Here is a 16,965-nt window from a genome sequence, read left to right as displayed (position 1 = left end):
GAAAAAAATTACARTGGTTTGTGCTTGTGAGCTGCCACAGTCTGCCTACATCCTGTAACACATAGAAACCCAAGAACCAAAAAAGAACCAAACCACACAAATTAAAGGAAGACAAAGCAAATTCTGTCTGCAGTTTGCAGTTAGGCCAATTACACATGTAAACGTATAGCCCTTTACCAATAATGTTCCAAACAGACAAAACCAGTTTTATCTTTCAATGTGCTGCACAGGTYATTTCAAATATACATAATACTAAATGCCATAAACCCCTCATTTATTTTCATTCCATGCACTACCTGGTAAACAAACTGCCACATTCAACTAGAGGCTTCTAAATTCTCTGCATAAATTTAAATTTTGTGGAAAGCAGATTCCTAAGGGTTGAAATGTAGGAAGAAATATCACTGGAAATCCCCTGATCATTCATCACCTCTCAGATATCAGCTACAAAGAAAACTGCTTTTCAGTATCTGTCCTGATCCATCAATTGACTCAGAAGCCTCACTACTTGTAAATAGGTTTTTATGTCCAATTGTCACTGGCAATATAACTTATAGCTTCCTCATATACAATAGAGGTACAATTACATGTATTCTAACTATAAATAATGTCAAGAATCAACTTCAGGGAGCATATATTGAGTCTCAGAGAAACAGATCCAAGAGTACACAACCATCAAGGATGTGCTAAAAATGCCTCACTTCTGTACCAAGAAATTAAGGGGAAGAAATACTGAGTTTTTTACTTGAAGAAAAACAAAATAAGTATTGTTAATTGCACAGCACACTAATTACAATTCATTGTATATTACCATATACTTCGTTATAGATATATATACACTAATATTTAGTATAAAAGTATTTYTCCTGACTTATTTTAAAATCAAATCCAACCATTCCAACCAATYATACAGTCAAAYCTTGACAAAAAGATAACACGAAATRTCATTTCTGAAAATACAAAGGTCTCAACAATTCAGTCTTTTTTATTTACTGATGATTAYGGGCCAATCTCTAGCCACACAGTAAACATCTTCTAGGTTTCCCTCAAAATATTTGTTTTGCTATTAAGACTGAATTATTTTGCACTGTTAAGTGTTGTCAGGATGGAAACGGTTTACAGATTTAATCTGAAATTTCCTGTAGATACCTCTCCACAGAAATAGCACAGTCACTAGTGTAATTCATCCCTCTCTCAGTGTCACTATCCCGGTCTGCCATTTTCTGTGGAGGGCTCAGAGCAGCATTCCTTCACCCCTGCTTTAGGGCAAAGGCACATTTTTAAACCAGCTTCAATGCCSGGGCAATGGTTCCATCACTCCTGTTCTGGGCCAGTTGTTCCTCCCCTGCCTCTTCACATCCCCATCCATCACTTGTCCTTACAAGAAAAAAACACTGCATTTGATTCTCAGCTGGACCACCTCAGCTGAGACGATAGGGAAATGAAGTGCTGAAATGGGAAATTGAACAGGTTTTCTTGAGCTWTTAATCCAAGCACCACTTCTCCTTTCTTCTGCTGCTGCCAAGTGCAGCAATTAATGCCCATGAGGGGTGAACTACGGTATTTTAACAGATATTAGGACCAGGCAGGCAGCATGCACTGATAAATGATTCATCAAAAAAAAAATAAAAGCTATCTTTGCTTCACTATTTTTTTATTCTGTTGCTGGAAACTGAGGCAAAAGCTGAGTTACATTTTGCCAGTGTGAAATTCAATTTTACTTGGTACCACAAATAATTTGTATCCAGTACAGCTTAACAGTGAGCTTTGCTTTGTTTATGGAACTTGCTCAATCTTCTCCCTCCAAAGACAAACTTCTTTCCTTTAGCTTCAAGAAATTGGATAAAATTAAAGATGACAACCCCTTACCACAACCCATGTTCATGCACAGTTGCTTTTAGACACTTCAGAGTTTTCAAACCATTCTAGTCCAATCGGACTAGTCAAATTTCTCTTGTCCCGTGTCCTAAACCACAGGTGCCAAATATCTCTGTTTYCCAAAACCGTAGGCATGGCAAATTACATTTTAGATAATCAGGAGAGCGTAATTCAACTTTCCCTATTCTAAGCTTCTTGTTCTTATTCCAGCAAGTCGGGGCAAACCCAGTTGTTTCCAACCAAGCAAGCAGTACTGCCTGAAGGACAGTGCTGGGGCAAAGCTTGTTGATTTCCTTTTAAATTAAGTAGTTGGAATACTGAAAACTAATCAGTTACATTAAASATCGGCACTGACTGTGTTGTTTTTCCTTTGAAAAGCACAGACTTCAGCACCCTAGGAAATACTGTCTTCAAGTATGTGGATATTGATTTATACTGGCTTTATACAAAGTACTTCCACAAGCACTCATTTACCAAAATGCTGTAAGTAGAGCTCATTAGAATTTATGTGCAAACATTTTAGATACTTTTGATGATCACTTTTTACAGAGGGAAATATAAAATATGGTTCTGAATGGCAGTTTAATTTTTTCATTACCACTTTTTTCCTGTTACTTGAAGAAAACTGATTTCAAATCAAAGTGAMATTGTAATTGCTTTATTTCAAAATCTCAACTACACACTTCTTTTTTTTTCCTGTATGGGACTTAAATTCTTAACAGCGTTTTCAACTGAAGAATTGGAAATAAAATGTCAACTTCTAACAGGGAAAAAGCTACATTCACATATTTCTATCACTGTAAATATCAAGTTTACTCAATACTTTTTCAGGATTTGAATTTATTTACATGATCATGAGAACTAAGCTCATTTAATGCTGGCAGTCAGCTTAAACCTTAAACCAGAAATTAAAATTGAAGATATCTAAGGAAAAACCTGTATTGGAAGTTGGTTTCCCATGTCTAGACCTCTGAGAACCCTATTTACCTTAATGCTACGGAAGAAAGGTACCATCAYGTTGGCTTATAAATAATTGCAAGRTCTTGGAAAACATAGCCYCMAYAATAGAAAAYWGATTGTATTGATGAGCCTTTCTGTACTACCAGCCCTGCAAGTCTGAAGCTGGTATCATCAAGTACACACAACTAAATCATACTGGGGGCTGAACTCCCTAAGATATGCAGTCCACTAGCACTGGTGTTGTGTTTGCTCTCTTCAAACTGTGTCAATCACATGGAACCTGAACACCTCTTAAATGAGGACCTAAACCACTCAGATACTCACAAATATGGGATCAAATAGTTAATTTTGCCATTTATATCCCACTGAAGAACAGAGTAAATAACTGATAAATGCAAGAGAGGCCAAAGAAATAAACCTCTCAAATATATATTGTGAGGTATATGCTCCCCTTCTTCAGGCATTTTTATATAAAATACCAGGACTGGAGTAGTTTTGGCTTCCATGCCTTCAGGAATTGAGCTATAGTTTGAGGATATTAATATGCATGAATCTCTATTAGCCTTTATTTTTAAACTAGCTGAGAAAAATTAGGCAAGAGCAAATGCAGTTTTTCTTTTAGTTATACTCTTTGTGTTCTAAAAAGGCACAACTGTTTTTACTAAATGAATTAATCAAAAGGGATAATTTCACTGAAACAAAACTTTCTCATTCTGAGTATACGGTTAGAAGAGACAACCAAATTTTAGTTTGAGTATTCAAAAATAAGAGCTAATTTCAGAAGAGGTTTTTGGAATTAGGAAAAGACAGCTGTGAAGCTGGCACATATTCTAGGACTAAAGTTAGTGCACAAGCTAGACAATTGCTAAAATACTTTTTTACAAAGAAAAGTTGAAAAAAGCAAAATGATGACTTTCCAACACAATACTGAGGACAGCTATTCTAAAGCTGTTAAATACCCTAAAATTGTAATTTCCATCCTGTGTAATCAAGATTCAATTTCTCTCTATAATGTTTATTCTTAAGCTACTGCAAGGGCATATTTAGAATACAAAAAACTTTAATGGTACACTTGGCTAGAATACAAAGCCTTATAATTCTGAAGCAGAACAAATATGTGAAAATACTTTTTCTCTTCCTTGTGCACAACWGAACTACATTTGGAACTCAGGTGCCATAAAGTCACCACTAATGGCCAGAACGCAAACAAAAAACCCAGACTGATTTTAAATCTAGGTTAATATAGTTTCATGAATTCATGTGGTTTAGAAAAGGTAGTATTTCCACATAACATCACAATTCTGCTAACATGGTATGACAGTGAGTATTGAGGACTAGCCCCAAAGTGCATTCCAGTCTTTTTATACAGCAAAAYAAAAAGTGCAATTAATTACTGCTCCCAATATGATAACATTACATTTTCTCTAGGGAAACAGATTCTTGGTAATTTTTTTCTGCAGGATCTATTTAAAATGAAATACTCTCTACATAAAATAACACTATTRCTGTGTTTCGTATTTCAGTACTTCTGCCTTTGACCCAAAAACGTAGTATATTACGTCTCCATCAACAAGATTACCAGATTATAAAGAAATATTTTCTCCAATTGCAACATAAAATAAAATATTATAGTGGAATAGATGTATTTTTAATTATAATGTCTAATTAAAAGCTATAAATGCAAATTCATTCCAAAAGCTATGAATTCCAAATCCAGGTTAGTTTTATCAGCTCTGGTTCAGAAATTAGAGCAGATGATCATTCTTAATGAAAATCTCATAGCAAAAGATTTATCTGAACGTGTGCTATTTATATACCAACCAAGTTTTCTTGATATGAAACGCAATCACACTCATCCCTCTCCAACTAAAACATACTGCATAGTCTTGAAGCCAAGGAAGAAGAACAAGGAACTACTGCTACAATACAATGACAACCTTTCAAAGAAGAAAAGTTGCCCTGGTCAGATGTGGACTCCCCACCCCTGGAAGTGYTCAAGGCCAGGATGGACAGGGCTTGGAGCAATCTGGTCTAGACTAAGGTGTCTCTGCCCAYGGCAGGGGTTTGGAACTGGGTAATATTCAAGGTTCCTTCCAACTCAGGTCACTTCATGATTCTATGAAAGTGGAACAAAGTTATGGAGTGTGGAAAAAAAACCCAACTGATGTAGCATACACTACTAATATTGTCCCAAAATTCCCAGYTGATAGGTCTGGCAGTTAGGGTTAATCACCCTTGCTTTAGAATATGTGGTAGGTGTCACTGAATGGATTTTAAATCTTYCAGATAAAAATCTTCAGAAAAAAACACATTGATGGATCAATGACACTAAGACCTGCCATATGTACATCAGGCTACTTTTTTCTTGCTAGGAAAMCAGTATATGGTCTCTCACAACTCCAGACTGCAAACACAGTTAAAATGTCACATGAAGCAGCACTGCTTAGATTCTTTCCTAACTGTCTAAAGACATACATATCAATTASAGAAAGCCAAACTAATTGATAAAGGGCAATATTACACTGCTGGAGGAGGCAGGTGAGGCTTATTCATTCAYAGGGTGCCCAATTCCCTCACATTTGCTTGCAGCTGAGCAGAGAAGCTGCCAAGTGTTTTGTGCCAGGCTGCTGTGCTGACCCTGCTGCTCTCCTCTAATGATGTCTGATTGACTGTGATATTGATGGGAAGCACTAAGCCAAAATTGCTTATTCTTTGTTGCATGCCAAGAGAGACTGTTTTTTCTTGTCATCTCCTGYGTCCTTGTGTTGTCCTGAAGGACAGCAGAAACAAAATCACAAACAACTGCACATGATAACGGAAGCAGTGCTCCTGCTTGCCTCCATCACATGCTGGAAAAATGACCAGGAGCCTGGATCCTCAGAAGCAGCTCTGCAACACCCACAACACGATGGCAATTATAGGAGAAATTAAACCACGCCCTTGCCTAAATCCTGACCAGCAGTCACTTGCCTTGCTCCACACAGAGACAAAAATCAAGAGCAGGGCTTTGTAAATGAGCCATATTTTCTTCAGCACAAATTCAATGCYAACATCTCCGTGTGACCAAAGGTGAAAAATGTAGATTTGACACTAATTTCACCATCTGAATTCCTGTAATCTCAGACCCACAACAGTCTGGATCGAACATCTGAAGACCAGCAAGAGCATATCTAAAAGTTTAAACTGGGTCTGCTGCTATACTCCGTATGAATTGAGAGTAAAATGATCTCTCACAAAAGGCAGGAAACTAAATACTGGCAAATACTGGGCTATAGAAAGTTTATTCACATTTATAGTAAACACATAGAAATTGGGTGCTGCAGAAAATGGATGAAAATACTATCCTCCTGCAAATGCACCTCTCTCAATCTCTAGGCAAGACTAATTTCCTTTTCAGTGTAGGTAAGTTTGCAAGTGGTTCTACTATTACTATTTTGGTCATGATTCATTAAAATATACACAGAAATGAAACTGCCTGAAAAGTTGATTCYACAACAGCTCAAATATCTTTAAGGTATAACCTTACATTTATGTTTTTTAATTATTTATGGCTGATGACAGCCATTCCACCGATCGGGTGGATAAAGGGCTCAGTACCAGTCCACAATTAAATCCTAAGTTATGGCTTTAKWACAGTTGCTCCTTGTTGATTTCACATTTGARAAGCAACWCCTCTCAAATTGGATAAACCATCTSYCTGTGTTCTTTAATGCTAAAGACATAATATTTAGTTACAGCCTCATAAAACTAGCTGTAAAGGTTGTGAAGAACATCCYAAGATATGTTTTATGACTAATGTGCTTGGGCTTGAACTGAGCGCAGTCCACTKGAATGAAACTCTGACACTTCAAATCTTCTAGAGAGGCTTTCAAATCGTCTCCATAGTAGGGACCACTTCCTAATACATACGTTTTCAACAAGGTCCTTCTGCTTCATTTACAATGACAGTGACAAACTTTTCTGTTTGCATCAGCAAGACGCTCACCACACAAGTTCCTATGATGGATCTGCTGCCAGCACTGGGAGGACAGGGACACTGGGGAAAGCTTCTCTCATGTGCAGCAAAGGAAGCAAAAGCAAGGAGTAAGGCTATGTCACTTGGACACTTCTGCATTAATAAATAAGCAAGCACTTTGCATAGTGCAGCTCTGTCAGATACCATTTACACACTCCCCAGGACAGTCCCTACACCATTTGTGGCCCAGGAAGGGTGAGGGTCAGGAAGCCCAAAGGACTGTGGCAGAACTGCACTGAAAACTTGTGTKGGTAACAGATTGCCCTCACCTCACTTGTGCCAATGTCTGTTTCCTTCATGGTCACCCAAGGTGTGAAATCCCAGACTTGGGAAAAACAATATGCTACTATTTCACGATCAGCACATACATACATTTCTAAAGGGCTTCTAAAAGGTGGCTTCAATAGTTTACTTCATCTTTTACATGTTACATTTTATATTCAGGTGACTGTACACTACTTTCCTGAAAGCTAAACATCTTAACCTCTTTGAAACACCACCCTCAGTAAAGAAACGTGTTCTATTGAATTTGTCCTCACTCCCACGCATCCAAAATCCCATTAAAGTCAAGTGCACTTTTTTCTAATTTTTTTTTCCCCTCTCAATATTCATTTAACAGCAAGAACAGGGTGTTTTATCCCCAGGTGGTAAAACCTCACATATGGAGATACGTTTAATTGTTTTAAAGATTCAAACAAACCCCTCCCATCCCCTTCTCACTGTAAAGGCTTTCCAGCAACTGAGCAAAACACTCAACAGTTATAYAAGACAGAAATGCACAAGACTGCATTGCCAGCCTTATAAAGAAACATTTGCAAGTGATTTTAGCCATGCTTTAGCGCTCCATGTAGACTGAACAGAAAAATATAACCCAGTAACTCTGCTCTTCCCAAAGCATCCCCTGGGCACCTTTCTGTGTCTTGGTGCGATAAATTGTAGCCAGCATTGCTCTGACAAACAGTGGAACCAAAGCTCAAGAGAAAGACACACTGCCACATGCAAAATGTGGGACTCCACTGGCACTGGAGTCCCAAGAATCCCCAGAGGCAGAGGATAGGGAAGCATGGGGAGAGGAAAKGAGCCAGGCCAGATATTTGCTGCCTCATTTCACAACTGCCCAAATTTCCACCGTTTTCCCTCTACCTCCTGCATGTTACAACTCCTTTCTTTTCAAATGTAGTCTTTAATCTAATTTCCTGCCACCATCTCCAGCACTTCTCAGTAAAGATGTAAGCACTGTAGAAAAATTAGGATCTACCTTACTGAGATTTACACCGCACTGAACTGTATTATTAAAACAGAAAAATAAAAACAAATTATTTCCATTTGGAAATTTTGTAGGAGAAATGGGCATTTAAAAATACTATGTCGCTACGCTGCCCATGAACTAGGGTAAAATTCTAAGTTTAAAATGCAATCCTGTTAATAACTAAAATATATAATGAAAATCAAGTTTTAGAAATGAAGAGTTCTTTCTCACTCCATGTATTCTGTTTTTTCCTATTTCCTCCTTCCCCATCCACTAAAACTCATTAGGTTAGGTTCATTTTCTGCATAGTTATTTSAAATTCATCTAATTTTACTGAATTACTACTTCATGGGGAAACATAGTAAATAGATATCTAACAGAATCACACGAAGTGACTCATCACTGCAGTTAGTATAAGAGACTAAACTAGCTTGTGCTGCCTCCTGCTTGGAACTGATAATCTCTATCCTTCTGCAACACATGTGAATGATAAACCATACACAATTTCCTGTCCTATTTGCTACATATGACAATTGAATTTTATTTAATTTTACTTTAAAATAAAACCAACTCTTCTTTTTTCCATCCATACCACACACAACAAACACATTTCAAGGACAGACAGTCCCTGCACCATCTGTGCACCAGGAAGACTGGAGGTCAGAAAATCYAAAGGGTTGTGGCAGAACTAACTTCAAGGAATATTTGTAATGAGAAAGGGAAAGGTGAGGGGATTAAACACGCAAATTACAGGAGCCAAAGCACAACAATACTGCAACTTTGGATATTTTGCTGTTTGGAACATTTTTTTCGTTGTAAAGGGCAAACATGCAAAGCAGCAGGATTAGTTTTTCAGCCCCAAGCCCAATGCCCCYGAATTTACCTCTGACAACCTCTTCCACAGACTCTGTAGTGGTGGTGGTAGTAGTTGCAATACTGGTAGTTCTTTCAGTTGCCTCCTCATACTCTTCCTCTGTCTCTTCTTCAATTTCATCACCATCATCATCATCGTCATCAGCATCTTCATCTTCCACAACAGTTAGCTCCTCTTCTTCCTCTGCTTGTTCTTCTACTGCCTTATCATCACTAAATGAAGAAAATAACCATGATGTGTCAGCCACAAAATTACTTCAAGGTAACATGAGAGAACATTTTATTCAAAAACTCTGCAAGGAAAACAGTTCCTGTTCCCCTCCCTTTAAACAGAAAGAATGAATCAGGGTCTCTGGAATGTCCCAAATTGTCAAAAATGCTAAAGAAATGTTAAAAAAAAAAGAGTCAACATTAGCATATCATATTTTGACAGCTGAATAATACTGTAAATATGCTCACTTCATGATACCATCAACCAATCAATTTTTATTTTGAAAGAAGATGAAATTTGCTGTAAATGCACTCAGTTGACGTGAAAAAAACAAGAAAGCTCCTCAGGTACTTGTCCTCCTCACTCAGGAGACAGCTTATCTAGAGGCTCCCTGTGGAGTACCTGTATGTCTTTCAGAGAGGACTACGAAGTGTTGAAATGACTTTTGCCTTTGAAATACTTCCTAAGATCAGTGCCCAGCTGTGGCAAGGCTGGGCACTGATTTCAAATTTGTTTCTGATCTTGTACTTGAAATTTACTACTAAATAAATGATCTTTAAATACTTAAATATGCAGTGACTGCCTGTCACCTTCACGCCCAAGTGGGTGTGAATATTTTTCAAAGCATCACATATACCTCAACAGCCTTCTAGGTGAAGTTTAACAACTTCTTCAACTTATTTTGGAAACCAAGCCATCAATATTTCATTTTATATTATGCTGCCTACTACAACTTTGAAAGTGAACTCAGCCAAAAGGAAGACAATATGATTCCTTTTTAATAGGACATTAAGAAATTCAAACATGCTGATAAAATATTTGTATGCCATGAACTTGACTCTACTAGGAGGAAGTTAAGCCTCTATACAAACAAGAATGATTTCCTTATTCTCTTCTCCCCAAAATATCTGGCCTCCAGAAATACAAGAGAGACTTAAAATAGTACTGAAGCTTTCCACTGGGGGAATCCAGATAGGTTATATGAATAGATGAGTTTAAAGACACCTTGCAGAAGAGTCTGCATAAAAGATTACTTGTTTCCAKTGACACAGGAAAAAAGGTAAAAAGRGGCAYAGACCCACCTGGTTCTTATTTTCATTTTTCTTGATTTCTGAAAACTGACTTGGAAATTTCACCATCTCCACTGTACTATTTTCCCTGAAACACTAATTTCCTTGTGTCTGAAATTTCCAACTTCACTTTAACTCTTTTCTGAACAATGTATACCTTCTGTTTTAAATTTTTTTTTGTCAGGCATTTTTCCTCTTTACAAGCGTGAAATAAACACTATATACATCATCACCCTTGGGCTGCAAAAATGAGGTGGATTTGTCAAGTCCACTATCTGCAGGTGATGATCTCCAGGTTAAGGGGCTTCCAGTGTTGGCTCACTATGGACATTTCAACTAGGCATGCAGAGTATAAGACATGCAAAGTTTGATTAAAAGCATCAGCTACCATCTGCCTATCAAAAGGAAAGATGCTCTCTGTCTTTCTCTCACCTAAGCTACTAAYACAGTATGTTTTAAAAAAACTGCAATTATGTTTCCTCTTCCTTTCTCATGAGCGATCACTTTCAGACACTGGCAAGCCCCTAATATTAAAAAAGGACAAGCAGAACAACCTAACGAAASAAAGAAAGTCAATTAGTCACATGCAGACATTTAAAAAATAATTCCCATGCACACATTCAATATCCACCTTTTAGCTRCACAAAAGCAATCAACTCAGTTATGTCAGTCCACAGCATTTTGCTATGAAATTCTCATCATGAAGGCCAAGGTTATTTTTGTTTTGGATTTTTAAAAAATTATTCTTTTTAGGGGGCATGATGCTGAAGAGCACCATGAGGGGATGAAAGAAGACAGTTCTCTGCGTACACTGTCTGGCTGTGCCTGCCATTACAGTGGGCCCTGGTTCCCCCTCCAGTAACTTAACAGAAGCAGATGCTTAAAGGGTAGCCCTCACTTGCTTCCTCATAGTGACTTGCTGTTAGCTGAAAAACTAGACATTCGAGAATGCAAAAAAAAGCCAGAAGTGGTAGGAGACTACATCAGTACTAGAATATTCTTTCTACAATTCTTTCTACAGTCCTAGAAAAATCTTATTTCTGCTAGCTATTCTGCAAGACTCAGTCACAAAGGTCGTATTTCACAGCATGATGTTTTATTCCATRCTTCAAGAAAAAGGAACAATGGAAATAGAAGACGGTTTACCTCAGATTTAKATTTACCAAAATGGAAGTGATTTTGCATATTTTTAGCATTTGTAAAGGTCCTACATCTTGTAAGAAACATGACAAAATACACTTTGGTGTTCTTGTTGGATTTAATCACTGTTACCACCCTGGCTCTTCTTCAAAGAGCATGCACGTGAGAGGAATGACAGAAGAGAATAACAGGGAAGGGAAAGAACATCTACAGCACCTGGAATTACAGCACGATCTTTTCACATGGGGACAAACCCCTCCCTGTTGCAGCCTGCAAAGCTGTTTCTCCCCACCCTGCTAAATTCTCTGATTCCATTTACATTTCCCAATTAGCAGCATCCCAGCACTGTTTTCCAGACAGCACATCTTACTTCTGTACCCCTTTTACCTCAGTAATCATTTTTAATCCACTGTTTTCAAACAAATATTTACTACCAAATGAATGTGGACACCCATATTTTTCTCAGAAATCTTGGGGCTTTGTTTAATATATGCAGCAGGTATGCTTGCCTCCTGGTATTATTATTATTACATTTTACCTTCTTCTGTAAACAAGTATGACTCAGTCTTGTTTCTCCTGAAAGCACAATATTTTGACAGGTTTTTCTGTCTATTTCTTGATGCTATGCCAGTGAAGGTTTTATTGGCACCACAGAGCGTAGTGTCTCATTTRCAAGAATTTGTTGACATTTCGCCTTAGCTTAGTGGTGTCAGTGACAGGAATTTTCAAAGGCTGCTCCAAAAAATTACTTGATACACTGACGAACTCACAGATTKGTAAAGCCATTCAGCCATTGTCTGAATTTATCAGTTCAGCAGTAAACAACGAAGGGAAATTTTTAGGCTTGAATGCAGCCATGAATATATCTGCAACCCATCCCAAGATCTCCATCTCCTGTCTGTGAAGACTGCCAGCAAGGAGGGCCAGYGCTTCTCTTTCATATGGAGACAGAGGTCATCATGGTTTTGAACCTTCTGCTTCAACCTCCACACATAAGGGACATTAAGGAACATTTCCCCCATTATTGAAATTATGCTCCCCTTGAGTCCAAGCAGCGCAATGGGTTATTAGCATGAATCACCTCTGGTTCTCTGTGTGGTAAAAGAGGGTATTTGAAGTTTGGTGGTTTCAGTCCTATTTCTGACACCACAAACACAGTGGGCCTCCAGGCAGTCTTAAGTCCTGTTCAGTTCCTTCCTGACTCAGGAACATRCTGACCACTCCACTGGGCATATTTCTGCTTTTGAAACACAAATCACTGTGCAGCTCCTGCTAGGATGCATTTACAAGCAATGGTTAAACCATGGACCTGTAAATGTGTCTCTAGCAAATTCTTTTTCCCCATCTATCACTGCAGCAAGAGCTGGCAACAATGCATTATTTATTCCTTTCACTCAGAAGTGTGCACTGTTCTGTTACTTCGGGAAGGTAAAACTGAAGAAAAGGTAAAAGAGAGTGAAAGAAAGCCAACTATATTACTTCTTGCTRTTCAAGAGACAAGAAAATGAAAGTCTTCTTTCTGTGTTCCAATAACCTGTAAGGATGAAGAAAGGCAAAAACAGATGACAAGAAYGAGTTTTCCTTTCTAATGGTGTTTCAGAAATAATGGAGCTGCAGCATAAGCTACATTTTAAGAAGTTACTCTCTGCAACTACTAACTTCATGGAAAGCTTTCAGTTTAGGATAGCAGATAACTGTGGACTAATCAGTAGCATTGTGAAGTGACTCCTGCCTGTCTGCAAGAAATGCTCATCCAGTTTGATGGAATTTTACCATTATTTTGCCACATAACTTGAAAAAAAAAAAAAGGTATACTCCATCAGTGGGTGAAAGAAAGAATGCAAAGGTGTCCAAGACAGATGTTTAATATCTGGAAAGGTTAGCATTCACTGCACCTTGCAACGGTATTTTATTGCAGACTGAGTCCATCCATCTTGACTGTGTTTTTTACCAGCCACCATGCCTGAGCCAATAGCTGGGGGAAAGCTAATTTCAGGATAGGAACCAAACAGCAGCAGCAATAAGCTGCTGCCTGGGCATACAGAGCAAGGCCAATGTTAGCTCCAGACAGCTGTGGGAATTAACATGGGAGAATCAATTCCTGCCTTGCTCTCTAAGTCTAAAAGGCTGAGCTGATGGTGATTTATGCATCTATAACCTTTACCACTGCAAGTGCTATCATCCCAGTTTCCAGCCTCTTGTTTTTCAGCTTCCCAAAAGCACAAAACCCCACCTCCTCTATAGCTCCTCCAAATGAGCTCCAGGACCACTGGGATTGGATGGGATTGTCAAGTATTCCACCCGGGTTTAGCTTTGCTTCCAGCTAAACAAAAATGGTGTACACATATTTATCCTCGTTTACAGTGAAGATTCAGACCACAAAGTTCTTTAACTGTGGGAGAAGGAACAGACAGATCCAACAGTGAACCTCTACATGCCTTAAGAGAAAACACGAAACAGAAAAAAAAAGAAACAAACTGCATGAGTAAGACACATGCTTGGGATCCAGAAAAGAGGATGAGTGCAATTGAGGTGGCTTAATTACCAGCCTTTTGGTTAAAAGCAAATCAGAAAGCTAACAGGCAAAAAAACAAACACTCCCTTAACAAACCTGCACACCTGAGCCTGGGTGTTTTCCACCTAACATATTTCCAAACCTGGCATGCTAGAAAAATCTCTTCTGAACTGAAATTTCAAAGGATGAGATTTCTCAGAAACAAAGTTTGATCCCACCACTGCACTCTGAATGGTGTCAATAACTAACCATTTGATGCAAAATAGGAAATACCTAAAGCAAAAAACTAAGCGAATTGTGTACTTTGTCACATAAGCCCTTTCCCCACTTTACTTGTGCTTTGTTATTTGACTTTGGCACACAAGCTGACTAAACTACTATGTGAYACTGAGAGTCCAGGCAGCAACACCTACCAAAGTACTTTTGCATGGGGTAGAGAGAGAAAACCATGTCAAAGACAAGTATGAAAGGGAGACCTCAACACTCACCTTTAAAGTCTACGAGTAAGGGATTTTAACAAAGACATCAGTTTTTTTTCTAAGCATCAGGGAGGTGGGAATAGACAACAGGGAAAGAATTAAACTGCACTGCAGTTGTGAGATTAGGCACAGAGCCAGGAACRAAAAGGGTTATGCCAGATATCCAATCTATGAAACAGAGTTTTAAAATGGCTTATTGGTATCAGTCTGAAAAATTACAGAATTGAGAGTTGGACCCACAGCAATGTTTCTGCCTGTTAAGTGACCACAAAAGAAAAAAAAAATGTTCAGAAAGTGCCTTGGTCATTTTAATTAGGTTGGGATTATATATTAGGAAATTAGGTATCTCACACAAAGAAGAAATACTACAAAGTTTGGACATATAAACACTTACTAAGACATTTTTAGACTTTAAAAGAATTGAATGGGCAGTTTCTGTTGCACAGCAAGTTGGGACAGACAATTAATATTTATAGCATTTTTCAGACATTCATGTTGTCACTCTAATAATTTTCTGTTCTGTTTTCCTTTACTGAAGAGGTAGCAATGATTTTTATTTTCATGCTTCCTAATAAAAAAAAATATCAGATAAGCTGTTTCAAAGACTGCTTCTGAGTTCTCAGACAGAAAAAACAACTTAACTATATGCTTCAGACTCTTTCACCCCCCTTTTACTGTCACTAAGCCTTTATACAAAAACAATACCAAAATACATGCCTGTTCCCATTAAATTTGTAGAAAACAAGGGAAGTTGCACTAAGAATCTTTCAATACAATTTTAAATAGAACACTTCTACAAACCAAACACACATTGCTTACCCTACTGCCTGTGACGGATACATTTATCCTTTCTCCCCACATTAAATAACGTATTTTATACCATTAGAAATTCCTTTTCATAGCTGAGTTGCTTAAAAAGCCACACATACAAGGTGGCATTTCATCTGCCASATGATTGATAGGCAAGCAAATTTTCAAAACTGACCTAGTTTTCTCTCTGAAACAAAGCCTTTGCTGGTGTTACTGTTCTGACAATTCTATTGAGAAGATGAAAGGTTCAGCAAGAAGTATGTAATTTTTAGAGAAAAGAATAATAATGCATTTAACCCATATGCTTTCTTGCTTTGATTATTTTTGCTGAAGCGAAACTTAGAAACTAGAAAAATTAGACATAGCTGCAAACACAAAAAATCAGGCTTTGTGAGCCCGATGACAATGAACAAATATGATCAAAACCCTGACAGCAGAAATGCATTAGGAGCAAATGTGATGGAAGAGTGAAGCATGAAGATCATCTGCACAGCTCTGTTTGAGTCAGTTTGAGAAAAACAGCAGAAAAATCTGGATCTGTTACAACACATTTCTTTCCACAAAACTTCTGCTGTACTCAGAATAAAATATTAGAACAAAATATTCAGTTTCTTTGTTCAATCTGCTATCCTATTGCTTATCTGGGGCAGACAGTGCGAAATCTGTACCAAACCAAGCGCTTGCCCTGCTTTTGGAATTCATCATCTTACTATCCTCACACAAGGGCAACAGGGGAACATGGGGAGAGTAATTTGGTTCTAAAACTGAGAAAAAAACCTCAAGCCAAACAAAACCACCAAAAAAACATGARCAAACAAAACAAAAAACAAACCAACAAAAAAATCAGAGGCATACAATAATTCTGGACGTTCAAGACACTGAAAAACATTTGAATGTGCTACCTTAAATTTCTTAAATACAGCTGCCATCAGCAGCAGCTGCAAGATGCTGGGACTTCTGCAGAGCAGATTATCTCCACTCACACAGTCAGAAGAAAAAGGGGCATATTTCATTCCAGGTCATCCTTTCACTGTTTTGACCTTTTGTTCTTCACTCATGTTAGAATTTCAGCACTATTTTTTTCCATCAGCAGTGATCAAACTGCTGTGAAGGAAGGGTTTGTCATCATCTAATCAAACTGAAACATTTGYATGCAAGATTAGGAACCTTTCCTGCCAGGAAAAAACACCCTATATGTTTTTAGTGTTTCACCCATATATCCCAAGTGTGTAGCCTTTTTTAGAAGGCAAAGGGAAAGAAGAACTACAGAAGACCTTTTATTCCACTGTGCTGTAAAAGTACGGCTTCACAAGAGGTAGAATTCTAAAATTCCTACAAACCAGCCCAATGCCAAGCTCTTACTTACAGGACACACCACAAGTATCTCTGAAAGGTAAGGAAGTGCTAGATAACTTCATGAACATGTATCATGCTCTGCATCCTCCTCTAGTCAYGCTGATGTGACACTATGTGTCAAAAAACCCAGGTTTAAATGTCTCAGATCCCCTTTTTTCATGCACTGTAAATAGTGCAGCTCTTGAAATGGGATGGTATCTGTCACAATGTCACAAGAACTTCTGAGAACCTCTCATAGATGTATCAGAAGGGCTGCTTAAGCTGATTACTACAGGAACCTTTCTCTCCCACATTTTAGTCATTACCAGTCATTATAAGTGACAAAATTTTTGCTAAAATTGCTGCCTGGTACTTAAGGAAAGTCCAGCAGCTGATGGCTCTCTTCYGTGAGGTGAAAAAAACGTAACCT

The 16,965-nt window shown here is 38.0% G+C and overlaps 1 protein-coding gene across 4 annotated transcripts in view; it reads right to left on the bottom strand.

The window, feature by feature from the left end:
* Window positions 1-16,965, bottom strand: part of APP (amyloid beta precursor protein) — a 189,705-nt gene that overhangs the window by 70,842 nt on the left and 101,898 nt on the right. For all 4 annotated transcript variants that reach the window (XM_057371847.1, XM_057371845.1, XM_057371844.1 and 1 more), the window contains exon 6: window positions 8,986-9,188. In XM_057371847.1, coding sequence (XP_057227830.1) covers window positions 8,986-9,188 — 203 coding nt within the window. The remainder of the gene's footprint in view (window positions 1-8,985; window positions 9,189-16,965) is intronic.

Source organism: Malurus melanocephalus, unplaced genomic scaffold (assembly GCF_030028575.1).
Source record: "Malurus melanocephalus ecotype Western Australia unplaced genomic scaffold, MMel_1.1 scaffold_159, whole genome shotgun sequence".
Taxonomy (NCBI): Eukaryota; Metazoa; Chordata; class Aves; order Passeriformes; family Maluridae; genus Malurus; species Malurus melanocephalus.
This window is presented reverse-complemented; position numbering and strand designations above follow the sequence as displayed.